Here is a 27,567-nt window from a genome sequence, read left to right as displayed (position 1 = left end):
GACCTTATTCAAATTTCGTCAGATGTCCCATTAATGTCCTTTTTTTTTTTTTTTGAGACAGAATCTCACTCTGTCACCCAGGCTGGAGTGGAGTGGCGTGATCTCAGCTCACTGCAACCTCCGCCTCTCAGGTTCAAACGATTCTCCCGCCTCAGCCTCCTGAATAGCTGGGATTACGGGCGTGTGCCACCACTCCCGGTTAATTTTCGTATTTTTTTTAGTAGAGACCGAGTTTCACCACGTTGGCCAGGCTGGTCTTGAGCGCCTGACCTCAGGTGATCCGCCTGCCTCAGCCTCCCAATCTGCTGGGATTACAGGCGCGATCCACCGCGCCCGGCCTCATGTCCTTTTTCTATACCAGGAGCCAATTCCGGATTTCACATTACGTTCCTTCTCTGTTGCCCAGGCTGACCTCGAAGTCCTGGGCTCAGCGATCCTCCCGCCTCCTGAGTAGCTGGTACTACGGGCGTGTGCCACCCATCCTGGCTGCTACTGTTTTTTAACAACTTTAATCCACGCTCTGTACTTGAGGGATTTGTGTTCTCGGGCAAATTACTGAAAGTCTCTGAGTCACTTTTCCGTCTAATAGACGTGAGGCGATGAAGAACCAATAAAAAACACATTTGGGATGACTTCGGAAACTTTGAAGGGAAGTGAATACATTTTTCTTATTTCCCGAAGCTGGCTCATATAATTCACTTTTTCGTTGTTCAGATCAAAACAAAGCAATTAGGAAAGCGTTGTTGTCGAGGTGTTTTGTTCCGAGGTAGGACCCGTAGCTTCTCCCCCTCCCCTTCGCCGGGAGCAGCGGCTTCTGATTGGACAGTGCGCGTCTGCCACGACGCAGGAAGGCCGCCTCATTGGTCCGCGCAGTCAGGGTCCGGCGGCTTGTCTCTAGCACTCAGGGCGCTGACCCACTTCTTTTCCTCGAAGTGAGTGCTCGATTCCTTCCGGCGCCCGGAGCTGCTGGCCTAAAGGCATCCGGAGGGAGCTAGGCTGGGTAAGTGCTTTGAGGTCCGCCGGAAAGCCGCAGCGGCTGAGTACTACGGGTGGGAGTGGGATTGGCGAGCTGGGGTAAAACTGCCTCTTCTTCGCGCCGTCCTGACCCCCAAGGTCTCCGCGTCTTCTCCGCCCCTTTCCTCCGCTGGCCCCACCTTCCTCGGGCTTTTCCGGGCTTCCCCCAAAACCTCCGCACGCCCCTCCGCTGCCCTTTTTGGGGACCTCCCCTCCTCTGCCTGCGTCTCCACGGGGCCCGCCCTGGTCTCCTCCCTGCAGCGGCCCCTCCCTCAGGAGCGCACCTTCTTCCCTCCTCTCCGCCGCCGGTGTGCTCCCCAGCTTGGCCGGTTCCTGGCACCTCCTAGTCCTTTAAGTTTGGTTTTGCCCCTCCCTGGTACCTCCGTGGTACTTTTCTCTCTGATCCCTGCCTCCTTTGCATCTGACTGCTGGGGTCCTCCGATTCCACTGACCCAGGCTGCCTGTGTACGGGTTTAGCAAATGGTGCAGCGGGGTTGTGCTGGGCGTTGGGGTTGGAGATAGTGATTGGAGGTCCCTGCTTTCAAGAACTCCCTGCCCTGTGGGAGAGAGTCACTTTGTAAATGGAGTATGATAGGCCCAGTGATAAGTCTTTAATAAAGGCAGCATAATGTTGGACTGCTTAGGGGAAGGAGTTCTAGAGGGGTTCTTCCCCCCACTCCGGCCCCCATTCCTGCTGAATTCTCAAGCAGTCCTCTAGGGGCTAAACAGCATCTTTTCGTCAGAATGCCTTTGGCTTCTTCTGATGCAGACGCTTGGCCCTAATCATGGTCCTTTTTTTTTTTTTTAGCTATTTTATTTGAGACAGGGTCTCGCTCTGTCGCCCAGGCTGGAGTGCAGTGGCATGATCTCAGCTTACCGCAACTTCTGCCTCTTGGGTTCAAGCGATTTTCGTGCCTCAGCCTCCTAAGTAGCTGGGACAACCACACCTGGCTAATTTTCGTTTTTTTTTTTTTTTTTTTTTTTTAACTAGTAGAGGCAGAGTTCCATCATGTTAGCCAGGTTGATCTCGAACTCTTGGGCTCAAGTGATCCACCCGCCTCGGCCTCCCAAAATGCTGGAATGACTGCGCCCGGCCATCATGGTCCTTTAAACACTTGTGTTATTAAAATCTTTGTATGGGCCCTTCTTTTAACCGGTCAGAATAGGTAGAGTTTCAGAGACCATCTATCCAAGCCCTCAGGGTATTGACTGGGAAGTTGGAGGCTAGAGACAGAGTGATTGCCTAGACAAATAGTGACTCAGCATTGTACTCGTGATGCTGCTTTTTGGAGTTTTTCCTGAGGTTTCTTTCCCAATTTTTCAATTATATAGCAGTCTTAGGGTGGGAAAACTAAAAGCGCAGATAAAACCACTAGTCAGTAGATTCCTCCAAGCCAGTGCAGGTGGCTTGTATACTTACTCAGATGAGAGTAATTATACCTCAGGCTCTTGGAGTGAGGAATCCCTGGGGTCTGGTCCCAGCTCCATCATTTGCTGTTGTAAAGCTTGGTGAAGAAACTTCCTTTATCTGAGCTTCAATTTTATCTTTTGTAAAAAGAGTGTGATAAGCCCTAACATGCAGGGTAAGGGTAGGGATTTGTTAAGATTCTGGTTATGAAAGTAATCACTTTTAGTGTCCTGTGAATTGTAGGATCCCAGTGCAGGCAGGCTCCCTGTGCTTCAGATTCGTGTCTGTCTGGCTCAAATCAGCAAAGAACCTGATATGCCTTCTTTTTCCAGGCACCATGACCACCCTTGACGATAAGCTGCTGGGGGAGAAACTGCAGTACTACTACAGCAGCAGTGAGGATGAGGACAGTGACCATGAGGACAAGGACCGAGGCAGAGGCGCCCCGGCCAGCAGTTCTGTGCCTCCAGAGGCTGAGCTGGCAGGCGAAGGCATCTCAGTTAACACAGGTACTGAGAAACCCTGGGCTCTGAGAACAGGCTTAAAAAATGTGCATTAAATGCGTATTAATTAGAAGTCTTCTAATCACTTTTAACTCTGGTCCCACTTTCAAAGATAACCTAGCTTTTTCATTATGTGTGTGTCTAGCCTTTTAGTGCACAATGCAAATGCATCTGCATAGCAGCATGGTGATGAACACAGACTGGCCTGGATTTGAATCCTGCATCTCATATTAATAGTTTGATATCTCATAAATCACAAGTATGAGTATATGGGTAGTACAAATTCCTAAAAATGGCATCTTCACACTTGAACATTTTAATATTGTCAAATTGCTATCACTTGAGGTGGCAGTAATTTATAGTTTAATCAGCAATCCGTGTTTCTCCATACCCTTGTCCTCCTCCTGTGTTATGAAACTCATTGATCTTCACTATTGTGGTAACTCATTGTAGGTTTATTTATTCCCCCCACTCCCACCCTTTTTCTGGGGGTCGGGGAGACAGGGTTTTGCCTTGTTGCTCAGGCTGGGGTGCCTTGGTGTGGTAATGGCTCACTGCAGCCTCAACCTCCTGGGCTCAAATGATCCTTCTGCCTCAGCTTCCATATGAGGTTCCTGTCTTAAAAAGCTGGGACCACAGGCACTTGCCACCATGGCTAGCTAATTTATTTTATTTTTTTTTGGAGATGGAGTCTCACTTTGTTGGCCAGGCTGGCCTCACACTGCTGGCTTCAAGCAATCCTCCTGCCTCAGCCTCCCAAAGTGTTGGGATTACAGTATAGGCGTGAACCAATGCACCAGGCCCATCTTTCTTTTTAAGAGGGAGCCCAAACTACTTTTCTTAATTTTTTTTTTTTTTTTTTTGAGACGGAGTTTCACTCATGTTACCCAGGCTGGAGTGCAATGGTGCGATCTCGGCTCACCGCAACCTCCGCCTCCTGGGTTCAGGCAATTCTCCTGCCTCAGCCTCCTGAGTAGCTGGGATTACAGGCACGCACCACCATGCCCAGCTAATTTTTTGTATTTTTAGTAGAGACGGGGTTTCACCATGTTGACCAGGATGGTCTCGATCTCTTGACCTCGTGATCCACCCGCCTCGGCCTCCCAAAGTGCTGGGATTACAGGCTTGAGCCACCGCGCCCGGCCTACTTTTCTTAATTTTAAGAGAGATTTTTATATCTTGCTTATTTACAAAGTGGGTGATTAGTCTTTTTCTTCTTGGGGAGCCATAAAGGAAATTAGTCTGTGATATGAGTTGTAAATATTTCTTTGCTTATTGTCTTTTGACTTTATGTTCCTTTCCTGGATGAAATTTTTTTTTTTTTTTTTTTTTCTTTGAGACGGAGTTTTGCTCTCACTACCCAGGCTGGAGTGCAATGGCGCGATCTCGGCTCACCACAACCTCCACCTCCTGGGTTCAGGCAGTTCTCCTGCCTCAGCCTCCTGAGTAGCTGGGATTACAGGCACGCACCACCATGCCCAGCTAATTTTTTGTAGTTTTAGTAGAGACGGGGTTTCACCATGTTGACCAGGATGGTCTTGATCTCTTGACCTCGTGATCCACCCGCCTCGGCCTCCCAAAGTGCTGGGATTACAGGCATGAGCCACTGCGCCCGGCCCAAATTTTTATTTTTATGTGCTTAGAAGTGTTTATAGTTTCTTAATTTTGCTTTTAACTTAAAAGGCGTTTCTTCACTCTATAAAGGGCCTCACTTTGCTGTATAAAAAGGTTCTCCTGGCCAGGTGCAGTGGCTTACGTCTATAATCCTAGCACTTTAGGAGGCCGAGGCTGGTGGATTGCTTGAGCTCAGGAGTTCAAGGCCAGCCTGGGCAATACAGTGAAACCCCATCTCTACTGAAATACAAAAAATTAGCTGGGTGTGGCGTGCACCTGTAGGCCCAGCTACTTGGGAGGCTGAGGCAGGAGAATTGCCTGAACCGTGGTGGCGAAGGTTGCAGTGAGCCAAGATCATGCCACTGCACTCCAGTCTGGGCAACAGAGTGAGACTCTGTCTCCCAAAAAAAAAAAAAAAAAAAAAAAAAGGTTCTCCTATACTTTTCATTAGTAATTTTGTAATTTCATTTTATACACTTAAATATTGATTCTCACTTTGGTGCAGGGTGAAGTAGGGCTCCAACTTAATTTTTTTTTTATATTGCTACTCAGTTGTTTCAGTACTGCTTATTGAATAAACCATCTTTATTTTGAGATGTCACATTATGTACTGAATTTCTGTTTATGTTGGGTCTTTAGCTCTACTATGTAGTCTCTTCCACTGATTTGTACTGGGCTATGTTATACTGTTTTTAATTATTGTAGTGTTATATTTTAGTATTTGATAAGGCTAGATCCTCTTCAATTAACTTTTGCTTTATTTTTTCCAAGGGAAATTTAGGAGCAGGACATATGTGGGTTCATGTATTTTCATTGGGAATGCATTAAAGATATAGATTAGGGAAAATTGGCACTTTTGTGATGTTGAGTATGTCTATTCAGGAACATGGTATTGCTTTTCCATTTATTCAAGTCTTATTTTTTGGGAGCATTTTAAAGTTGTCTTCATATAGATTTGTATATGTTTTTTTCTGTGGTAACAAAAGACTTTAAAGCTTTAGTGGCTTATGACAACAAAGGTTATTTCTCAATCATGTTACATGCAGCCTGTAGGTCAGTGGCAGCTCTGCTTATGCTTCATATGTTCTGTCATCCAGGAGCTAGGCTGAAGGAGTAACAGCCTTAATTTGGCTGTGTCCCTCTATTTGGGACACACCGTTTTCATGGTGAAGCATAGAGGAGAGCAAGAGAGGAGCTGTTGGAAACATGGAATGGCTCATACATGGCATACTTTTTGTTTTGCTCATATATGCCATACTTCATGTTTGCTCACAGTCCCATTGGGCAGCAAGTCACATGGTCAAGCCCAGCATCAGTGGTCTGGGGATATATGTATTCATCCCACAGGAGGTACCACAAGTCACATAGCAAGGGGCAAGGACATCTAAGTCCTTTGGCAGCACAGAGCTTGGGAGGTTAAGGGTAGCTTGAATAACAGAACAATAATACAGCCTGCCACAATCTTGTTACAAAAAATTCAGATAATATAGAAGTATAGAAAGAAAAAAGTAAAAGATCTCTCCCACCAGCCCCCTTAGATCCTATTACCTGGAGACAACCACTGTTAACAGTTTACATATCCTGCAAGCACTTTTTCTGTGAAGATACAAGTGTATACATCAACATGTGTGCATATCTACGTACATAAATATTTTAAGTTCTTTTTATAGAAACTAGAGGATTATACCATGATATTCTACATTTTGCTTTTTTAATAACCTGATGTATTTGGAATATCTTTTTTTTCTTTTTTGAGACGGAGTTTCACTCTTGTTGCCCAGGCTGGAATGCAGTGGCGTGATCTCGGCTCACCACAACCTCTCCCTCCCGGGTTCAAGTGATTCTTCTGCCTCAGCCTCCCGAGTAGCTGGGATTACAGGCATGGCACCACCTGGTCTGGCTAATTTTGTATTTTTAGTAGAGATCGCATTTCTCCATGTTGGTCAGGCTGGTCTTGAACTCCCAACCTCAGGTGATTCACCCATCTCAGCCTTCCAAAGTGCTGGGATTACAGGCGTGAGCCACTGTGCCCAGCCTATTTGAAATATCTTTAATGGTAGGAAACAGCTGCTTCATTCTTTCTAAGAGTTGCTTTACTTTCCTTTGAGTAGGTGAATCATAATTTTTAAACTCATCTCCTAGTGTTGGGCATTAGTTTGGCGCCTGTTGCAGACTTGCAGGGCATGTCATTGTGTATAGGTCGCTCTGCCCTGTGGCAGAGTACACAGAGGCCCCTGTGAAGATTGTGCAGTAGATGGAGCAAGCTTCAGACTACCGAGACTAGTTCGGCAGTAGAGACCCTGAGCTGAAGGCATTAAAAAACAGACACCCGGATAGAAAAGCAAAGTGGTGCTATCCAGGAGGCCAACAGCCTTCCGAGCTGACAGCATTCTGGGCGGAGGGCCTAGAACAGACTCTGACCATGTAGTTATTCTCTCTGAACAGGTGGTAATTATTAACAGCAGGTGTCCTGTGTTTTCTCATAGAACCAAGATCGACTAGGTAGGCAGCTGGTGCCTACTTACCACTGATAAAGGACAAACCAGAAAGTATTTTCCACGAGGGAGCCCCAGAGGCAGGGTCACATATCCCGTGCTTAAAGAATTGTTTTAACTGGTGTATGATATACATACACTGCTTTGCTACTTTAGAATGCCCCAAGCAGTTTTCCACTTGGTGGTGGGTGGTGGGGAGGCAGCTAGGTTTTCCTTGCCTTTGTCCTTCTTAGCAAACAGTATAATTTATTGTACACTCAGCATTTCTCAGCAATCATACACTCAGCCTTTCTCAGCATCAGGCAGATGTGAACTCCTACCTACAGATGTGAGCTGGTCCATAACTCCTTGCCCGTTCTTCTCGGTCACATCCCACATCCGTGTTCACCCTACTCAGGCCCAAAAGGTGTGATTAATGACTGGCGCCGCTTCAAGCAGTTGGAGACAGAGCAGAGGGAGGAGCAGTGCCGGGAGATGGAAAGGCTGATCAAGAAGCTATCAATGACTTGCAGGTCCCATCTGGATGAAGAGGAGGAGCAACAGAAACAGAAGGACCTCCAGGAGAAGATCAGTGGGAAGGTAATTAGCACTACCCAGGCTTTTCTTAGAAGCTGCTCTGACTGCTAGAGCCGGATGAGTGATCAAGAGGTGGAGGATGCTTGATTTGGCCTCCAAAAAGTTGTGCAGTGCAGGAGACATCATAGAGCCATGTCAAAACTCATACATACCCAGCTTAGAATCTCAGTTCTGCTGCTAGTGACTGTGGGAAAGAATCTTTCCTTTTGAATCTCGTGTTTCAGTGGTTAAATGATGTCAGTATCCTCCCTGAACAGGGCTGTGTGGTTAATATGCCCATTATAGTGTCTGGCCTACTGAAAGTGCTCAGTAAATGTTAGTTTTCCTTCTTTTATTGAGATTTTATCTTGGGCCAGAAATAACTCTCTGAGGGTGGTGATATTATCCCCTTTTTACAGATTATGAAAGCAATGCTTAGAGGGCATTAGAGACTTTGTTCAGGGCAGTGCAACTGGTAAATTCTAGTAGGAGCTAGGGTTCTAACCCAAATTTTCCTGTTTTTTCCATGATGTTGCTGTTTCATCTGAAGCCTATTCATGGGAATTTAAGGAGGCATTATAATAAGCAAACAGATACTCTGGAAGATACTTGGAAGTAGGTCCCTGATAGCCTTTGTTTTTTTTTTTTTTTTAAATAGAGACAGGGTCTATGTTATCCAAGCTGGTCTCGAACTCCTGAGCTCAAGTGACCCTCCTGCTTCAGCCTTCCAAAGTGCTAGGATAACAGGTGTGAGCCATGATGCCTGGCCCCTGATGGCCTCTTCTTCAATCAGTATTTTTTTTTTTTGAGACGGAGTTTCACTCATGTTACCCAGGCTGGAGTGCAATGGTGTGATCTCGGCTCACCGCAACCTCCGCCTCCTGGGTTCAGGCAATTCTCCTGCCTCAGCCTCCTGAGTAGCTGGGATTACAGGCACACGCCACCATGCCCAGCTAATTTTTTGTATTTTTAGTAGAGACGGGGTTTCACCATGTTGACCAGGATGGTCTTGATCTCTTGACCTCGTGATCCACCCGCCTCGGCCTCCCAAAGTGCTGGGATTACAGGTTTGAGCCACCGCGCCCGGCCTTCAATCAGTATTAAAAGGGATTCACTATTTCCCTGGATGCCCTCTGACTGTGGATGAATGTCTGTGAGTGCTTGGGATGATTTAGCTATGGCCCAAAGCTAAATATCACACAGCATCAGAGAGCAGATAAGAGGATTAAGCTGGGAATCATTCACCTTGACCAGGAGGGTGATTTTAGACATTAGACTTAGCCAAAGACTTCAGTATGTCAGAAGAAGACTGAGATGGAGTGGAGGGCTATGAGATGGGAAGAAAATCGGCAATAAGTAAAATAGCGAACTCAGAATGTTGCTGGTTATGATACAGTAACAACATGTGGTCTGATCTTGTGTGATCTCCCACTCCCTATCCCCTAATATAGACAACATTAGGCAGAGTTAGGATTTATTCGAGGAGCAGGGACGTATTGCTGCATCAGGGCAGAAGGAAGATGCTCTTGTAACTGAAGCTGTCTCTTGGGCATTGTGCCCGCCACTCACAGCTGCTTCTGTGTGAGGTGAAAGGCCAGAATGAGGCAATATCATATCATCACATGGTTCAGTCTTAAAAGAAGCTGTTCCTGTCCTGCTGATTTATGTGCAGTAGAACAGAACTGGAAACTGAATGCCAGAATTAGGGAAGTGGTTAAGCAAAGTGACACATTATATATAATTTCATAAAAATATTTGGAAACATGAGGAAATACTTAGAATCATGCTAAGTCTCAAAAGCAGGTTATAGCTTAATTGGTACACTCACAGCTGCTGCTATAAAAGCAAAACTATTTCAGTATGTGACTGGTAATAAAAAGAATTTTTAGAGTCCATATGACTGTGTGTGTGTGCGTGGGGATTGTGTGGGGCAGGGATTATGAGGGTTTTTTCTAAAATTCTATGATGTTGTGTTCTCTTTAAAAAAGTGGATAAAATATTGTCAAGATTGACAAAAAGTAAGCTCATGAAGTGATTATGATGCTATTTGGATTGAGAGGCGATGTGATAATGTAGTTAAAATCATGGGTTTTAAAATCTTGTTTGAGTCCTGGTCTTACACTTACTGGGTGCACTTGTCAAATAATGTCAAGTTTTGGAACCTCATTTATAAAATGGGGCTATTAAAAGTCCCTTCCCGATGGAGTTGTGGAATTCATGGAGATATAATACATATAAAGTACTTAGTATGGTGCCTCATATATTATCAGCATATAGTACATGTTAACTATTTAGTTGTTTTATTTTTATTTTTGGAGACAAGGTATTGCCCTATTGCCCAGGCTGGAGTGCAGTGGCATGATCTTGGCTCACTGCAACCTCCGCCTCCTGGATTGAAGCGATTCTTGTGCCTCAGCCTCCTGGTAGCTGGGACCATAGACGCACACCACCATGTCTGGCTAACTTTTTGTATTTTTTTTTTCTTTTTTAAGGAGAGACAGGGTTTTGCCATGTTGGCCAGGCTGGTCTTGAATTCCTGACCTCAAGTGATCTCCCCGTCTCGGCCTCCCAAAGTGCTAGGATTACAGGTGTGAGCCACTGCACCCAGCCCATATTAACTGTTATCACGAATGTTCAGTTTTCATATTTATGCTCACTTGCTGGTCCGCCTGCAGATGACTCTGAAAGAGTTTACCATGATGAATGAGGACCAAGATGATGAAGAGTTTCTGCAGCAGTACCGGAAGCAGAGAATGGAAGAGATGCGGCAGCAGCTTCACAAGGGGCCCCAGTTCAAGCAGGTTTTCGAGATCCCCAGTGGAGAAGGGTTTTTAGACATGATTGATAAAGAACAGAAAAGCACTGTCATCATGGTTCATATTTATGAGGATGGCATTCCGGGGACCGAAGCCATGAATGGTTGCATGATCTGCCTTGCCGCAGAGTACCCAGCTGTCAAGTTCTGCAGGGTGAAGAGCTCAGTTATTGGCGCCAGCAGTCGCTTCACCAGGAACGCCCTTCCTGCCCTGCTGATCTATAAGGGGGGTGAATTGATTGGCAATTTTGTTCGTGTTACTGACCAGCTAGGAGAAGATTTCTTTGCTGTGGACCTTGAAGCTTTTCTCCAGGAATTTGGATTACTCCCAGAAAAGGAATTCTTGGTGCTGACATCTGTGCGTAACTCTGCCACCTGTCACAGTGAGGATAGCGATCTGGAAATAGATTGAACTGATAGTCTGGTTCCATAGGTTTCTCATTGTTTGGGTTGGAATATACATGTCGTTTATTTTTGTTCTTGCTTTGTCTTCCGGCTTTTCAGCTGTTCTTTGTAGTCCCTTTTATTTTGTGTGAAACCAAGAAATTCTTCGATTAAATCAGAATGCTGAATAATCTTGTGGCTAGCAGTAAGGTGACTTAAAATTGGATAAACAGGAAGCCAGGCTTTTGAACTGTTTAGTTAAGATTCTCTGGCGTGACGTCTCTGTTATTGTTTCCAGTCAATATTTACAAAGCATCCTAAAGACAGTGTCTTGGAAATTGTCTTCAGATGATCTCAGAGATCTCTGCCAAGACTGAGAGTATAATTCTGTAGGTAGTGTGTTATTTGCAATGTAAATAGTGCATTTTCTTAATCAAATGATTGTAAACTATATTTACTTGTAATCAGATCCATAGCTCCAGACAGTGGTTAGATTTTTTTTTTTCCCCCTAGACCCCCTTCTCCACCAGGGTCTTGTTTAAAGGTTCCAGATGACGCGTGTTTACCTCATCAGGAGGGGTGGCCTCTGCTGCTGGATTTGATGTCCTCCTCCAGCATTCCTAAGTCTGACACAGCAGGAAGGGTCAGTGCTGCCTGACCTGGTGATGTTGGAAGACAAGTACTTTATGGATGTAAACATTAGAGCTGGAGTGGGGCTGGAAACTTTGTAAAGGAGGATCTTTCAATAAGATGCCCCGCTTGTCTTTGTCTCTTTTTTGTTTAACCTCGATTATTTTTAAAACTTTTTTTTTTTTTTTGCATATTGGAATACTCTTATTCGGTAGAGGAAAATTGACCAAAACAGAAGCAAAAATAAGAAAATTAAAATAATCTCTAACCCTACCACCTAGAGTGAAACACTATTAATATTTTGGTCTCCTTCCTGCCCAGGTGTTTTCTGTGTATACATGGATTTTTTTTTTTTTTTTTTCCTGAGACAGAGTTTCACTCTTGTTACCCAGGCTGGAGTGCAATGGCGCGATCTCGGCTCACCGCAACCTCCGCCTCCTAGGTTCAGGCAATTCTCCTGCCTCAGCCTCCTGAGTAGCTGGGATTACAGGCACGCGCCACCATGCCCAGCTAATTTTTTGTAGTTTTAGTAGAGATGGGGTTTCACCATGTGGACCAGGATGGTCTCGATCTCTTGACCTCGTGATCCACCCGCCTCGGCCTCCCAAAGTGCTGGGATTACAGGCTTGAGCCATTGCGCCCGGCCTATTTTGTTGTTCTTAAACAAAACGATGGGATCATTCTGAACATACTGTTTTATAGTATGGTCAGCCAATAATATATCAGACCCTTTTTCATATTATTAAATATTCTACAACTTTTAAAAAATGTCTGTTAATATTCCATCATATAAATGTGCTGTAATTTGCTTGGTAGTTGTCTCTTAGAAAGATAGCAAATACTTTTTTTAAATTACAAAAGTGACAGATATTTATTGTAGAAAATGTAATAAAAACTGTTAAGACTTAAAAGCCATATAATTCCACCAACCAAAATTAATCCCTGCCGTCATACTTCTAGTCATTTTTCTAGCCTTTTTTCTATGTATTTATAATTATCATTTGAGTTTTTTTTTGTTTTGTTTTGTTTTTAAACTTTAAAAATGTATATTCTAGGGTCAGGGGAAATGTAATCTGGAATTAAATATTAGCTTTAAAATTCACAATTTTGATTTTCCTGGCTTTTCAGGAATTGACTAACTGTAAAAGGGTCTTGAAAGTATCTGTTGTATTTGGTCAACGTGAAAAGTGCATTTTTTTTTTTTTTTTTGAACTAAGAAAAGCTCATTGTAGAAAGGCTGGAATATGGAATGTACAGAAAATTATTAGAAGAAGGGAACTATTATTAGTCTAGCTTATTTCCTTTCAGTCTTTTTTCAATTTTTTAAAAACATTGAATACTTACCGAATTTAGTTCTGTGCTCTGCGTTATTTAGTATTGTATCATAAATACTTGATGTTTCAACAATTCTAAATAAACAATTTTCAGTGGCTTCATAATATTTCATTTGGATATACAATTATTTAACCAGTTTCTTTATTTTGTTTGTTTTCTTTGAGATGGAGTCTTGCTCTCTCACCCAGGCTAGAGTGCAGTGGTGTGATCTTTGCCCACTGCTTTGCCTCCTGGGTTCAAGCAATTCTGCCTCAGCCTTCTGAGTAGCTGGGAATACAGGCGCACACCACCATGTCTGGCTAATTTTTGTATTTTTAGTAGAGACGGGGTTTCACCATGTTGGCCATGCTCTTCTGGAACTCCTGACCTTGGGTGAGCTGCCCACCTTGGCCTGCCAAAGTGTTGGGATTGCAGGCGTGAGCCACCCTGCCTGGCTTAACCAATCTCTTTGCTTTGGGTATTTAGAGTCTCAGTTTTTTGCTAAACACTTAAGGCCTTTGTGTTTTGGGCTATATTTTGGATTATTCTCATAGATTTCTAGAAGAGCAATTACTGGGCAAATAGGGACACTTAAAATAGCTTTTACAAACCATTGTCTATTCTCATTGAAAATGAGAATATATTATGCACTTATACACAGGGAACTTGACTTTGCTTTTCAAGAACAGAAGCTCTAAGATACAATAGGGCTGGGTGTGGTGGTTCACACCTGTAATCCCCGCACTTTGGGAGGCTGAGGCAGACATAGCTAGACCTCATTTCTACCAAAAAATAGAGAAAATTTGCCAGGCATGGCATTGTGCCTGTAGTCCCATCTGCTTGGGAGGCTGAATCAGGAGGATCTCTTGAGCCTGGGAGGTCAAGGCTGCAGTGACCTATGATGGCCCTTCAACCTGGGCAACAGCCTATCTCAAAAAAAAAAAAAAGTGAATTAATGGTAAGGGAGAAATCCTAGACCTTTATTTGGAGATGGAGTCTCATTTTTGCCTAGTGTGGAGTGCAGTGGCACAACCTCCGCCTCCTGGGTTCAAGCAATTCTGTCTCAGCCTCCCCAGTAGCTGGGATTACAGGTGCCTGCTACCATGCCTGGCTAATTTTTGTATTTTTAGTAGAGCTGGGGTTTCTCCACGTTGGCCAGGTTGGTCTCCAGCTCCTGACCTCAGGTGATTGCCCGCCTCGGCCTCCCAAAGTGCTGGGATTACAGGTATGAGCCACTGCGGCAGGCCTGGAGTGTTAAATCTAACTGGTGTAGTAGAAGCAGCATTGGTTTTGGATTCAGGGAGCTCTTTGTTCAAATCCTATCAGACAGTCTCGTGGAATAGCTTCTTTCTGGTGAGAAACCTAGCCTTCCTGATGTTCGGTTTCCTCGTCTGTACAATGGAAACAAAACCTGTTTTGTGGAGTTGTTCTGGGACAGTGGTTCTCATGTGTGGTGCCCAGGGCAGCATCAGCAGCAGTGGTGGCCTCAGTGTGACCTGGGAACTTGTCAGAAATGCAAATTCTCAGGCTTCACTCCAGACCTTTTGAATCAGGAATTCTGGGAATAGCTCAGCAAACTCTTTTTACAAGCCCTGCAGGTGATTCTGAAGCTTGTTCAAGTTTGAGACTCACTGGCCTATGGATTAAGCTGAGTGCGTGTGGCAGAACAAGTGCTCCCTGTTTTTGGTTTCTTTATTAAGAGTAAAAGAGGGAAGGAGCTGAAATGGGATAGCTCTCAGATTGCCTCTTTCCCTTTTTATGTGATTCTCATTTTTAGCCATGGAATTCGGGGAAAGAGGAACTATCTGTCACAAACTGTCCCAGTAGTCTTCCAGATTTCAATTTGGTTTGGAATGAAAGTCTCACGAAGGCACGGACTTTGTTTTCTTCCTCATGTATGGCATGGAGCAGGGGTCCCCATCCCCCGGGCCACAGATCAGTATCAGTCTGTGGCCTGTTAGGAACCAGGCTGCACAGCAGGAAGTGAGTGGTGGGCCGGCAAGCTAAGCTTCATCTGTTTTTACAGCCGCTTCCTATTGCTTGTGTTACTGCCTGAGCTCCACCTCCTGTTAGATCAGCGGTGGCGTTAGATTCTCATAGGAGTGCTAACCCTCTTTGAACTGCACATGTGAGGGATCTAGGTTGAGCGCTCCTTATGAGAATCTAATGCCTGCTGATCTGTCACAGTTCCCTATCACCTTCAGATGGGACTGTCTAGTTGCAGGAAAACAAGCTCAGGGCTCCCACTCATTCTACGTTATGGTGAGTTGTATAATTATATATTACAATGTAATAATAATAGAAGTGCATGATAAATGCAATGCGCTTGAATCATCCTGAAACCACCCCCTGCACTCTAGTCTGTGGAAAAATTGTTTTTGAGGAAATCATTTCCTGGTGCCAAAAAGTTCGGGGACCACTGCTGCTGGCAGAGTAAGGGCTTGGTCTGTAGGCACAGGCTGATACTATGTTTGGAAGCAAGATGCTGGATTCCTCCGTGCCTCAGTCTCCTCATCTTTAGAGTGAGATAGTAACATGAGTCAATTCATATAAAGTATTGAACACAAATAAGTGTTTTTACTGGTCTAGTGCCCACACTGCTTGGCACTGGGCAAAAGATGAAGACACATTTAAGAATGAACACACTGACTCATTGAATGATACATGTTTTCAAAGTAGGAAATAGTAACTTTTTCAAAGATGTAGATAGCAAGACTTAGCGAGGCTAAGCGACATTTCAGCTCGTTAGAGCTAGTGGGCAGGGCAGTGATTAAAGTCAGGTTTGTGAAGTTTCAACATTTCTATTATTTTCCTGATGTCATATTCTTGATGGAGAAGGCAAACTGATCAAGTGACAGTAAAATAGAAACATTAAAAGACAGTGGAGAGAATAGAGGAAGAAAATATTTATTTTTTGAGACAGGGTCTTGCTCTGTCACCCAGGCTGGAGTGCAGTGGCACGATCTTAGCTCACTGCAATCTCTGCCTCCTGGGTTCAAGTGATTCTCCTGCCTCAGCCTCCCGAGTAGCTGGGACTACAGGCACATGCCACCATACCAGGCTAATTTTTTGATTTTTAGTAGAGACGGGGTTTCACCATGTGGACCAGGATGGTCTTGATCTCTTGACCTCGTGATCCACCCGCCTCGGCCTCCCACAGTGCTGGGATTACAGGTGTGAGCCACTGTGCTTGGTCAAAAAGTGGATTTAAAGACCAAAAAGGAGTTAAGCTGATGGAGCCTTGGGTCTCTCTGGCCTGCCTCTGTTTCAGGCCAGAATCTCCTGTTGTTTTAGCTATGGCTCTGACCCACAATGTGCCCCTGTTGAGGGGCATCTCCTTCCTACCATGACTCCAGAGAGTCCTCCCTCCCCAAATCCATCTCTTAGGCTCCTTTCTCCACACACTGCCACCCATGTCCTGCTACAAGTGACAGCAATGGGGAGAATAGTTAACGTGGACTCTGGCTCCTTGAGTAACTAGAGGCTTCATTTCCCCATTTGTAAAGTGAGGGATGAACTAGATGATCTGATCTTTTTTTTTTTTTCCTCTTGAGACAGGCTCTTGCTCTGTTACCCAGACTGGAGTGTGGTGGCGCAATCATAGCTCATTGTAATCTTGAAATTTTGGGCTCAAGGGATCTTCCTGCCTCTGCCTGCTGAGTAGCTGGGACCACATATGCATTCCACTGAGCCTGGCTAATTTTTTATTTTTTGTAAAAAGGAGGGTTTAACTGTTGCCCAAGCTGGTCTCAAACTCCTGGGCTCTAGCGATTCTCCTGCCTCAGCCTCCCAAAGTGTTGGGATTACAGGCATGAGCCATGCACCTGGCTAGATGATTTCTTCAGATGCTTCAGACTCTCACATTGTATTAGTTAATTATTTAATTAATCTTTTATTTGGAAAACATTACAACCTACAGGAAAATGAAAAGAATATTACCATTAACATCTGTATGTCCTTCACGTGGCTTCACCAAAAATTGGCATTTTGCCGCATTTGTTTATCTCTGTTTTCTCTGGGGCCATTTAGATATAGGTTTGTTGACATCTTGACTTTGCCCCTAAATACATCACTGAGTCTCCTAAGAAAAAGGTCATGATCCTTCATAACCACAATACCATTGTTATACCCAAGAGAATAAACGGCAATTCAACAATATCTAAAACACAGTTCATATCAATTTTCTCTACTTGTTTCCCCATTTTTTTTTTTTTTTGAGACGGAGTTTCACTCTTATTGCTCAGGCTGGAGTGCAATGGCATGATCTCGGCTCACCACAGCCTCTGTCTCCTGGGTTCAAGTGATTCTCCTGCCTCAGCCTCCCGAGTAGCTGGGATCACTGGCATGTGCCACCACGCCCAGCTAATTTTGTATTTTTAGTAGAGACGGAGTTTTTCCATGTTGGTCAGGCTGGTCTCAAACTCCCGACCTCAGGTGATCTGCCCGCCTCGGCCTCCCAAAGTGCTGGGATTATAGGCATGAGCCACCACGCCTGGCCCAAAAATTTCTTTAATAATCCTTGAAAAAAATTTAGGACCCAATCAAGTTGACACATTTCATGTTTGTCACTTTAGTCTCTTAAGCTAGAATAGTCCCCTTGCCTTTGTTCTTGTTTCTCATATCAGTGACTTCTTGTTGTTTTTGAGGCACGGTCTGGCTCTGTTGCCCAGGCTGGAGTGCAGTGGCGTGAGCTTGGCTCACTGTAATTTCCACCTCCTTGGCTCACGCCATCCTCCCACCTCAGTTGGCTGAGTAGCCGGGACTACAGGCACACACCATGGTGCCCAGCTAATTTTTGTATTTTTCGTAGAGATGGGGTTTCACAAAAAATATGTTGCCCAGGCTGGTCTTGAACTCCTGAGCTCAAGCCATCCACCTGCCTCAGCCTTCCAAAGTACAGGGATTACAGACATGAGCCTGGCTCGTATCAGTCACTTCTTTTTTTTTGAGATGGAGTGCTCTGTCACCCAGGCTGGAGTGCAGTGGTGTGATCGTCATCTCAGCTCACTGCAACCTCTGCCTCCCGGGTGCAAGCGATGCTCCTGCCTCAGCCTCTCAAGTAGCTGGGATTACAGGTGTGTGCCACCAAGCTAATTTTTGTATTTTTAATAGAGACAGGGTTTCACCATGTTGGTCAGGCTGCTCTTGAACTGACCTCAGGTGGTCTGCCTGCCACGGCCTCCTAAAGTGCTGGGATTACAGGCATGAGCCACCATGGCTGGCCTGCCTGTGGTTAAATTTCTTAGTCTCTCTGAGCTTTGATCTCCCAAGTGAGGATAATCATAGTAACTATTTCACAGGGTGACTGAAACATTTAATGAGCTAAAGTTCTTAGCATGGTGAGGCACCTAGCAAACATTCCTTAAATCCATAGATGTCATCATTTTTTTTTTTTCTGTCCATCCTCTACAAAACCCTGATCTCACTTATTAAAAAAGGGCTTTAGGCCAGGTGCAGTGGCTCATGCCTGTAATCCCAGTACTTTGGGAGGCTGAGGTGGGCAGATCATCTGAGATTGGGAATTCAAGACCAACTTGACCAACATGGAGAAACCCCTTCTTTACTAAAAATACAAAATTAGCTGGGCATGGTGGTGCCCACCTGTAATCCCAGCTACTCAGGAGACTGAGGCAGGAGACTCGCTTGAACCTGCGAGGCGGACGTTGTGGTAAGCTGAGATTGTGCCACTGCACTCCAGCCTGGGCAACAAGAGCAAAACTCTGTCTCAAAAAAAAAAGGCTTTAAGATCCCAATTCCTCCTTGTCAACTCAAATAAATCCTATTTATCCTTGAAAACTCAGCTCAAACCTCACTCACATTCTCTCTGAATCCTTAGTAAGTCTTTGCTGTCTCTTCAGAGAGAGGCAGTAATACTTTTACATGTGTTCCTACAGGTGATGGCGACATTAAGAAAATGTTTGAGGGCAATCCAATGCTAGCCACGCCTTCGTTTTCCCACCTGTACAGGGGAGATAACAGTAGTTGGGATAATAGGTCAATGGGGCCGGATGCAGTGGCTCATGTCTACAATCCCAGCACTTTGGGAGGCCAGGGTGGGTGGATCACCTGAGGTCAGGAGTTCGAGATCAGCCAGACCAACATGGTGAAACCCCATCTTTACTAAATACAAAAAATTAACTGGTCATGGTGGTGCATGCCTGTAATCCCAGCTACTTGGGAGGCTGACGCAAGAGAATCGCTTGGACTGTGGAAGCGGAGGTTGCAGTGAGCCAAGATTGCACCACTGCACTCCAACCTGGGCAACAGAGCGAGACTCCGTCTCAGAAAAAAGGAGGTCAATGGGTTAATACCCGCAATGCACTTAGCACCTTGCTTCACATGTAGAAATGTCCTAATAAGTTATCTATTTTTGTCATTATGCTATTATTTTAATTCAATTTAATGAAATATTTAAAGTTTTCCTGAAGTGTAAGGTGTGGAAGTCCTGGTGACCTGAATGAGCCTGTCTCCCTTTCCTGTAGGGTAACCCCATCTTCAGCGTGTGTGGTCGCCAAAGTTGAACTAGATTTGTTTACGGAGCAGACTATTAATTTCAGGGACTGTGTCTGTCATCTGTCATCTCTGATCTGAGCTGGCATCAGTTAATATATGCTGCTTCAGTAGGGAAAATCCCCAAGGCAACATGAGTAGGCTGGAATTCACCACAATAGGGCAGACGGTCATCTCTTATATCATGTTTCCATAAATGTTACATATTTTTTAATTAGGCGTCTACTACCTATGCTCACTGAGAAACAGGGAAGAAACAAGATCAAGTTAAATCCTCAGCCTTACCAAAGAGGTTGTTACCTCCTTGTTACTTTGTAGAAATGTGAGTTGTAACTCAGAATGGCCACGCGGTGGCAGCAGAGGAGAAGGAATGAATTGCTTTGTTCCCGTTACGGACTTCGTGCCAGACTGTATGTGTAGAGTTGGGGCCTGAGGGAGATGCGTAGCACCATAGACGAATAATGTCGGAGAATTTGTTTTCGGGAATGAGAACAGGAAGGTGTTAAATACACACACTTTAAATAATGAGTAACAGGCCGGGTGCTGGCTCATGCCTGTAATCGCAGCACTTTGGAAGGCTGAGGCGGGTGGATCGCAAGGTCAGGAGATCGAGACCATCCTGGCTAACACGGTGAAACCCCGCGTCTACTAAAATTATAAAAAGTAGCCAGACGTGGTGGCGCGCGCCTGTAGTTCCAGCTACTTGGGAGGCTGAGGCAGAAGAATCACTTGAACACGGGAGGCGGAGGTTGTGGCGAGCCAAGATCGCGCCACTACACTCCAGCCTCCGCGACAGAGTGAGACTGTCTCAAAAAAAAAAAAAAAGAGACACCAGAGCTCCCTTGTTCTCTGCATGTGCACCGAGCAGATACATGCTAGGATGCCACTTGAAGGATCATTACTCAGTTTGTGGTATTTTGCTAGGGAAGCTGAGCAGACTAATACAGTTGGTGATCAGGAAACGCAGCTCTAACAGTATGTGGCTTTGTCTTTCATGCAGCTCTCCCTCTACTCAAAGGCCTCAGTTTCCTGTCATCATCTTGTTACGCCAAAGGGTTCTCTACCTGCCTGGAAGCACCTCCAGCCCATCTAGCCTTTCCTCCCTTTCTCATTTCCTTTTTGAAAAAAAAAAAAAATTATTTAGTACAATTTTTTTTTTTTTTTTTTGAGATAGGGTCTTGCTATGTTGCCCAGGCTGGTCTTGAACTCCTGGGCTCAGGTGATTCTCCTACCTCAGCCTCCTGGGTAGCTGGGATTACAGATGCATGCCAATGCTCTTGACTGGCCATCTCCTAATTTCAGCATACATTTCCTAATTGTCCATGCTAGGCCATGCCCTGTGCTTGGTACTTGGAAGCAGAGATAAATCAGACACACTGTCTGCCTTGAAGAGTTCTCAGTCTGGTGTATTGGGGAGGTGGTTGGTGGGAGGAAGAGGAGAGAGGAAGAGACAAAGAAACAGGCAGGCGGTCCTGAGGGAGTGTGATGAATACCCTGCCAGAGGGGCATGCAGAGGACCAGGGGCACAGAGGAGGGTCTCAGAGGCTGCTATGGATGGGAACCCTTTTCCCTTACATGCTGTGGCTCCCTGAATAATCTGGGATCGTGGAGAAAAGACCATGCTGATTGTTATGAACTGACTGTTGTCTTCTTCAAAATCAATATGTTGAAGCCCCAGTGTAATGGCATCAGGAGGTGAGGCCTTTGGGAGGTAATTAGGTTTAGATGAGGTAATGAGGATGGAACCCTCAAGATGTGATGGGGTTAGTGGCCTTATGGGAAGAGGAAAAGACACCAGAGCGTCCTCTCTCCACCACGTGAAGGTACAGCAAGGAGGCTACAAGCCAGGAAGGGGCCCTTGCTGAGAGCCAAATCTGCCAGCACCTCGATCTTGGTCTTATCAGTCTCCAAAATGTGAGAAATAAATGTCCCCTGTTTTAGCCACCCAGTCTATGGCACTTTGTTATAGCAGCCTGAGCTGATTAAGACACTGCTTCCTAATCATTTCTTTTTCTTTTCTTTTTTTTTTTGAGACAGGGTTTTGCTCTTTGTTGCTCAGGCTGGAGTGCAGTTGCATGATCTCAGCTCATGGCAACCTCCACCTTCTGGGTTTAAGTGATTCTCCTTTCTCAACCTCCTGAATACCTGGGATTACAGGTGTGCCACCACACCTGACTACTTTATGTATTTTTAATAGAGACGGGGTTTTACCATGTTGGCCAGGTAGGCTGGTCTCGAACTCCTGACCTCAGGTGATTCCCTCCGCCTCAGCCTCCCAAACTGCCAGGATTACAGGCGTGAGCCACTGAACCCAGCAATTCCTAATAATTTATATAAACTCAAGAGACACTTCAAACTCATCTCAAAGGAGAGTTGGTAAGAATCACAGAAACCTCTTCCTGCCAGTGTTCATGATAAATTTGCTATCTGTGTTTTCTGGAGTTATATATTTCCTATAGCCTTTGTGTTCCTTCTGAATATTTCGAAACCAGCTCAGACTTTTTCCAAAGGCAAGGATGCTTTCTTTGGTGAGCTTGAGTTTTCTGCTTTGACATGATTTAGGTCAGCAATTCTTTAAGTGGGGCTTGCAGAGCAGCTGCATCAAAATCACCTAAGGTGCTTGTTTGAAATCCAGTCCTATCCATGGCTCCACATCCACTGATTCTGAAACTTTGAGGAGTGGTGGATAGAATATGCATTTCTGGCTGGGTGAGGTGGCTCACGCCTGTAATCCCAGAACTTTGGGAGGCTGAGGCGGGCGGATCACCTGAGGTCAGGAGTTCGAGACCAGCCTGCCCAACATGGTGGACCCTCTCTCTACTAAAACAAAAATTAGCCAAGCATGGTGGTATGCGCCTGTATTCCCAGCTACTCAGGAGGCTGAGGCAGGAAAATCGCTTGAACCGGGGAGGCAGAGGTTGCAGTGAGCTGAGATCATGCCACTGCACTCCAGCCTGGGTGACAGAGGGAGACTCCATCTCAAAAGCAAACAAAAAGAATATGCCTTCCCCATGAGCATGTCACATGATTCTGATGCATGATGAGCGGATCTGAAATCAGAATGGGGTGAAGGGAGGGCTTTTGCTATCCCTCATTTCTGCCCAGAGACAGATCTGTGCTCAAATATTAGTTCCACTGCTTTTTGGCTTAGAGCCTTGGGCAAATTACCTCACTGAGTAGCAGTTTCCTTATCTGTAAATTAGAGGCCATACTGTGTGCCGCAATGGATTGTTATGAGTATTAAATGATACAAAGAATGTAAAGCCACTGGCACCAAATCTGGACTGTGCTGAGTTAGCTTCCTACCACGCCACTGTGGTTTCCAAGGTCTGTTACGTGATTTTGTGATGTGTGTGGGGATGGTCTTGGTTATGGTTTCTCCACCTGTCAGTTATTCTGTGGCCCTTGGGGAGAAAATGAGGTGGATGGTGGTGTCTGCGTGGATGAGGTCAAACTCTTTGCCAAACAGAGGGTTGTTTGATTTGTTTTACTCATGTCATCCTTCCAGTAGCCACTGGCTTTCCGATTTCAACTTTCCTTCCCGCAGGAGAAGAGCTGAAAATGTTCCAGTGTAGATTGAATCTATGTGTGGGTTCAATGACAGCCTTCAAAGAAGGCAACCAAGAGAGGAAACAGTCTCAATAGTGAGGAAATAGATGTGATCATGATATCAGAAAAGGGGAGCTGGGACTCTTACTTCCAGGAGTTCCCAGACCCACGGAAAAACCTGTTTTTTACCCTCAAAGAATCCTTGGTAGATTGATCTAGTCCTGAGGGCAGAGACGTACTCACATATAAATCCCCAAAAGCAAACAGAGAAAGCAAGTATATGTTGATGGATCAATCAGTCCTCAGGACGTTGAAGGGGCTGGGCAGACTGCATTGGTGAAAAAGGCAAATATCACAAATAGTTATGGGAGCTGCATCAGTTTGCCGTTACTGTGTAACAAACCATCCCAATACTCAGTGGTTTAAAACGTGAGTCATTCATTATCACTTATGTGTCAATGGGACAGCGCAGCTTGGCTGATCTTTGCTGGGCTTGCTCTTGCATCTTTGCAGGTCAGCTGAGGGCTCTGATTAGGTCACCTTGGCTACAGCAGCCCTGCCTCAGGTGTCTCTCTTTCTTGTCCTGGGACCTGGGGACTAGGTGGACATGTCCTTCTCATGGCAATAAGAGAAACACAAAGAGAACATGCCCGATATCATGGATACTTCTATTTATTTAGTTTTTTATTTGAGATGGAGTCTCACTCTGTTGCCCAGACTGGAGTGCAATGGTGCAATCTCAGCTCACTGCAGCCTCCGCCTCCTAGGCTCAAGTGATTCTCCTGCCTCAGCTGCCCGAGTAGCTGGGATGACAGGTGCATGCCACCATGCCTGGCTAATTTTTGTATTTTTTGTAGAGATGGGGTTTTCTCGAACTCCTGACCTCAGGTGATCTGCCCGCCTTGGCCTCCTAAAGGGCTGGGATTACAGATGTGAGCCACCTCACCCAGCCAATATCACAGATGCTTTTCAAATTTTACTAAAGTCATGCATCTTAATATCCTATTGGTCAAAGCAAGTTGCATGGCTGAGCCCCCAGTCATGGTAGGAGGGCAAAGTTTTGTGGCCAAAGGTATGGCATCAGGGATGGTTGAGGAGCCAGGGCAACTGATGCAGTCTACCACACTCTGTGAGTTTTCCTTAACTCTCCCCTCCTTTCCAACCCAAGTCATTGCTTCCTCTACAGCAGTGGTCCCCAACCTTTTTGGCACTAGGAAAGGCAATTTTTCCATGGACAGAGGCAGGGGATGGTTTTGAGATGAAACTATTCCACCTCAGATCATCAGGCATTAGATTCTCATAAGGAGCAGGCATCCTAGATCCCGCACATGTGCAGTTCCCAATAGGGTTTGTGCTCCTATGAGAATCTAATGCTGCTGGGGAGGAGCTCAGGGGGTGAGGATCACTTGCCTGCTGCTTGCCTTCTGCTGTGTGGTCTGTTTACTAACAGGCCGTGGACTAGTACCTGTCTGTGGCCTGTGGCTTGGGAACCCCTGCCCCACAGCATGTTGTGTCTTTCTTTTGGCTTTGACCATGACCTGTGTTCCAGTATTGCATGTGAGGGCAAGGACTTTACTTATAGCCTTAGTGCCTAGTATGGGTGCTGGCACCAGTAAATAACAGTAGATGAGAGAGCGATCAGAGAACAAAAAGGGAAGGAAGTAGGAGCATATGTCAGAGAAAAAGGAGAAAAGAGGACAGGTATGTGTAAAGGTAAAGGATGTGGAGGAAGCAGGAGAGAGGAGATGTGGCCAGAGTAAGTTAGAGAAAGCCTCAGCAATTCAGAGTGAGCTGAGCTGCTTGCTTTGTCAGCTTCTTGGACCTTCGATCCATTTCTAAGGTTTTATTTTATTATTTGATTTTATGTTTTGAGATGGAGTTTCACTCTTGTCACCCAGGCTGGAGTGCAATGGAGTGACCTCAGCTCACTGCAACCTCCATCTCCTGGGTTCCAGCAATTCTCCTGCCTCAGCCTCCCGAGTATGAGTAGCTGGGATTACTGGCATGCGCCACCACACCCAGCTACTTTTTGTTTTCTTTTTCAGTAGAGATGGGGTTTCGCCATGTTGGCCAGGCTGGTCTCAAACTCCTGACCTCAGGTGATCCACCTGCCTCAGCTTCCCAAAGTGCTGGGATTACAGGAGTGAGCCACCATGCCCGGCCCCTTTCTAGTATTTTAAAACAGTCATGTCTGCCTTGAGAAAGAATCTTCATGTTTTTATTTTGCATGCCTGATGGCTGCATTTTCCCTGTGGAAGCCCTTGAATGAAAGAAGACTTAGGTTCTAGAAATTTTCTTTGTACCCTTCGAAGGAGTAATCAATTTACCATTTATGATCTGAGCTGTTTTTACTACTAAAATCTCTCCAATTGCTATACCTTTGAAATGAAGGCTGCTTTACTTTACAATGCACAAAGATTACATTACAAATGATGCTGTGGAGGCAGACTCTGAAATTCTTTTCTTGTAATGCAATTATTTAGTTTTTCTGGATGAGGTGGTTCACTACACATTATTTTGAATAAACCGAAGGGTTGAAAATATCGGTGCTGGGAGGGTGAGATGAACTGATTCTGAAATGGCCAGAAGTCATTTGAGGACAAACTCAGGGAATGTGGTGGGTGAGAAGAGGTAGATTTCCTCGTGTGGCTCAAAGGCGTTGCAAAGAGGGGCTGCAAACCTTGAGCTGAGGCAGCCTCACTGGAATAAGTCTGTTTTTTTTTTTTTTCTTTTTTTGAGATGGAGTCTCCCTCTGTCTGCAGGCTATAGTGCAATGGTGTGATCTCAGGTCACCGCAACCCCTGCCTCCCAGGTCCAAGCGATTCTCCTGCCTCAGCCTCCTGAGTAGTGGGGATTACAGGCATCTGCTACCATGGTCGGCTAATTTTTGTATTTTTAGTAGAGACGGAGTTACACCATGTTGGCCAGGCTGGTCTCGAACTCCTGACTTCGTGAACCACCTGCCTTGGCCTCCTAAAATGCTGGGATTATAGGTGTGAACCGCTGCGTCGGCTTGGTCTCTCTATTTCATGTGAAAAAGATCCAGGAAAAACTGCTTCAGTGGACTTATGAAGTCTTTAGTGGCTTCTCTGGGTAAAGGGAAAGGATTCCTCATCTTGTCTCCAGGTCACTTCGTCTTCTAGGGCTAGCAGAATTAAAATAAGAGGTCAGGTCTAGTTGCAGTGGGGTGGGAAGGTGGTCCAGGGAGCCAAAGTAGACTGGGCTATTTACGTTTCCACCGTTCCCTTCTCCTGATTGTCTGGGGGGTGTCTGGAGGTAGATTAAGCATCTAACCCAGTGCCTGGCACAGAGCAAGTGATCAATATATATTTATTTATTTATTTTTTGGGATGGAGTCTTGTTCTTTTGCCCAGGCTGGAGTATAGTGGCACAATCTCAGCTCGCTGCAACCTCCACCTCCCTGGTTCAAGCGATTCTCCTGCCTCAGTCTCCTGAGTAACTGGGATTACAGGTGCCTACCACCATGTATGGCTAATTTTTGTATTTTTAGTAGAGACAGGGTTTCACTGCATTGGCCAGGGTGATCTCCAACTCCTGACCTCAGGTGATGCGCCCACCTCGGCCTCCTAAAGTGCTGGGATTACAGGCGTGAGCCACTGTGCCCGGCTAATACATATGTATTGACTTGACTTGGGTGATGATTTATGGTGTGGTGCAAAGAATGTGATACCGAGGGCAGGAGAATTACAACTTAAACTGGCTGATTGAAGGAACCAGGCCGCGCCTCCTCACTTCTCTGAGTCTCTGTTTCCTGACATCCAAAATGGGGGTTTGGCACTGGGCTATTGTGAGACCTGGAGGTGCCTGTGTTTCTGGTCATGGTCATTTTGTAGAAGGCACTGACCATGCTGAGGCAGAGGTAGCTTGCTGATGGTCAGAGTCCAAGGACAAAAGCTACCCCATAGGCAGTGGGGACCAGTGAGAGTTAGCTGCCCCTTCAGTGATGCGGCCTGTTCTTTGGGCTGACACCTGAGCAGGATGGCTGGGGCAAGGCTGGCGACCCAGAAGACAGGAACACTAACAACCCCCTGCCCCTGCCCCGCCGCTTTCCCCTTGCTGATGCAGATGGCTCACCTGGAAGGAGACCATGTGAGGCACAAGGCCACAGCACATCACGGGCATGTTCTCTGTGCTAGGTTCAAGGGACCGGAGATGCCTCGGGCAAGGTCCCTGATGGTTAGCTGCTGACTCCAAGCCGTACGGGGGGGCTGGTGGCACAGGTGTTTCCGGGCACAGGTGAATGTGCATCACGGCCAGTAGTATGTTTTTGAAGTTTTAGAGAAGTCAGAGGGGAGGAAGTAGATCCTGGGGGCAGGGGAGAAGTTATTGACAGAGTAGCAAGGATCTGGCATCACAGCACCAACAAATAACCCGGGTGTGGGAGGGAGGAGGAGAGGCCAGGAAAGGATGCTCTCCATGTCATGGCAGAGCCAGGCTTTGGGGCACTGGCAGGTTGAACAAGGAAGCCTGAAGGTTGCCACTGACTCTATGTGTTCTTGAGCAGGTCCCTTAACCAGCCTGGGCCTCAGTTTCCCCATTTATCAAGTGAAGGCTTCTCCCCCACCTGTTTTATATATATGTATGTGTGTGTGTGTATATATATATTTTAAATTTAATTAATTAATTAATTAATTAATTTGTTTTTGAGACAGATTCTTGCTCTGTCACCCAGGCTGGAGTGCAATGGTGTGAGATCTGGGCTCACTGCAACCTCCACCTCCCAGATTCAAGTGATTCTCCTGCCTCAGCCTCCCT

The 27,567-nt window shown here is 45.6% G+C and overlaps 1 protein-coding gene across 2 annotated transcripts; it reads left to right on the top strand.

The window, feature by feature from the left end:
- Nucleotides 1-848: 848 nt before the first annotated feature.
- PDCL (phosducin like) lies at nucleotides 849-11,691 on the top strand. 2 transcript variants are annotated; one of them, XM_032251546.1, is made up of 4 exons: nucleotides 849-1,000; nucleotides 2,755-2,931; nucleotides 7,432-7,613; nucleotides 10,265-11,691. In XM_032251546.1, exons 2-4 carry the CDS (start codon nucleotides 2,760-2,762, stop codon nucleotides 10,814-10,816), a joined length of 906 nt encoding a protein of 301 aa, XP_032107437.1. In that variant the 5' UTR covers nucleotides 849-1,000; nucleotides 2,755-2,759; the 3' UTR covers nucleotides 10,817-11,691. The 2 variants fall into 2 exon arrangements, with proteins under 2 accessions (XP_032107437.1, XP_032107438.1); XM_032251547.1 differs by having other exon boundaries at nucleotides 851-1,014.
- The last annotated feature ends 15,876 nt before the right edge of the window (nucleotides 11,692-27,567 follow it).

This window comes from Sapajus apella, unplaced genomic scaffold, assembly GCF_009761245.1.
Source record: "Sapajus apella isolate SASKATOON/1434 unplaced genomic scaffold, GSC_monkey_1.0 scaffold76, whole genome shotgun sequence".
Classification (NCBI taxonomy): domain Eukaryota; kingdom Metazoa; phylum Chordata; class Mammalia; order Primates; family Cebidae; genus Sapajus; species Sapajus apella.
Note: the sequence above shows the minus strand (reverse complement) of the source record. Positions and strands in the feature narration are given on the sequence as shown.

Coding starts and splice junctions, on each gene's coding strand:
- PDCL (XM_032251546.1), top strand. CDS start 2,760: ATGACCACCCTTGACGATAAGCTGCTGGGGGAGAAACTGCAGTACTAC. Junction 2,932..7,431: donor AGGCATCTCAGTTAACACAG/GTACTGAGAAAC, acceptor CACCCTACTCAG/GCCCAAAAGGTGTGATTAAT. Junction 7,614..10,264: donor AGGAGAAGATCAGTGGGAAG/GTAATTAGCACT, acceptor GTCCGCCTGCAG/ATGACTCTGAAAGAGTTTAC.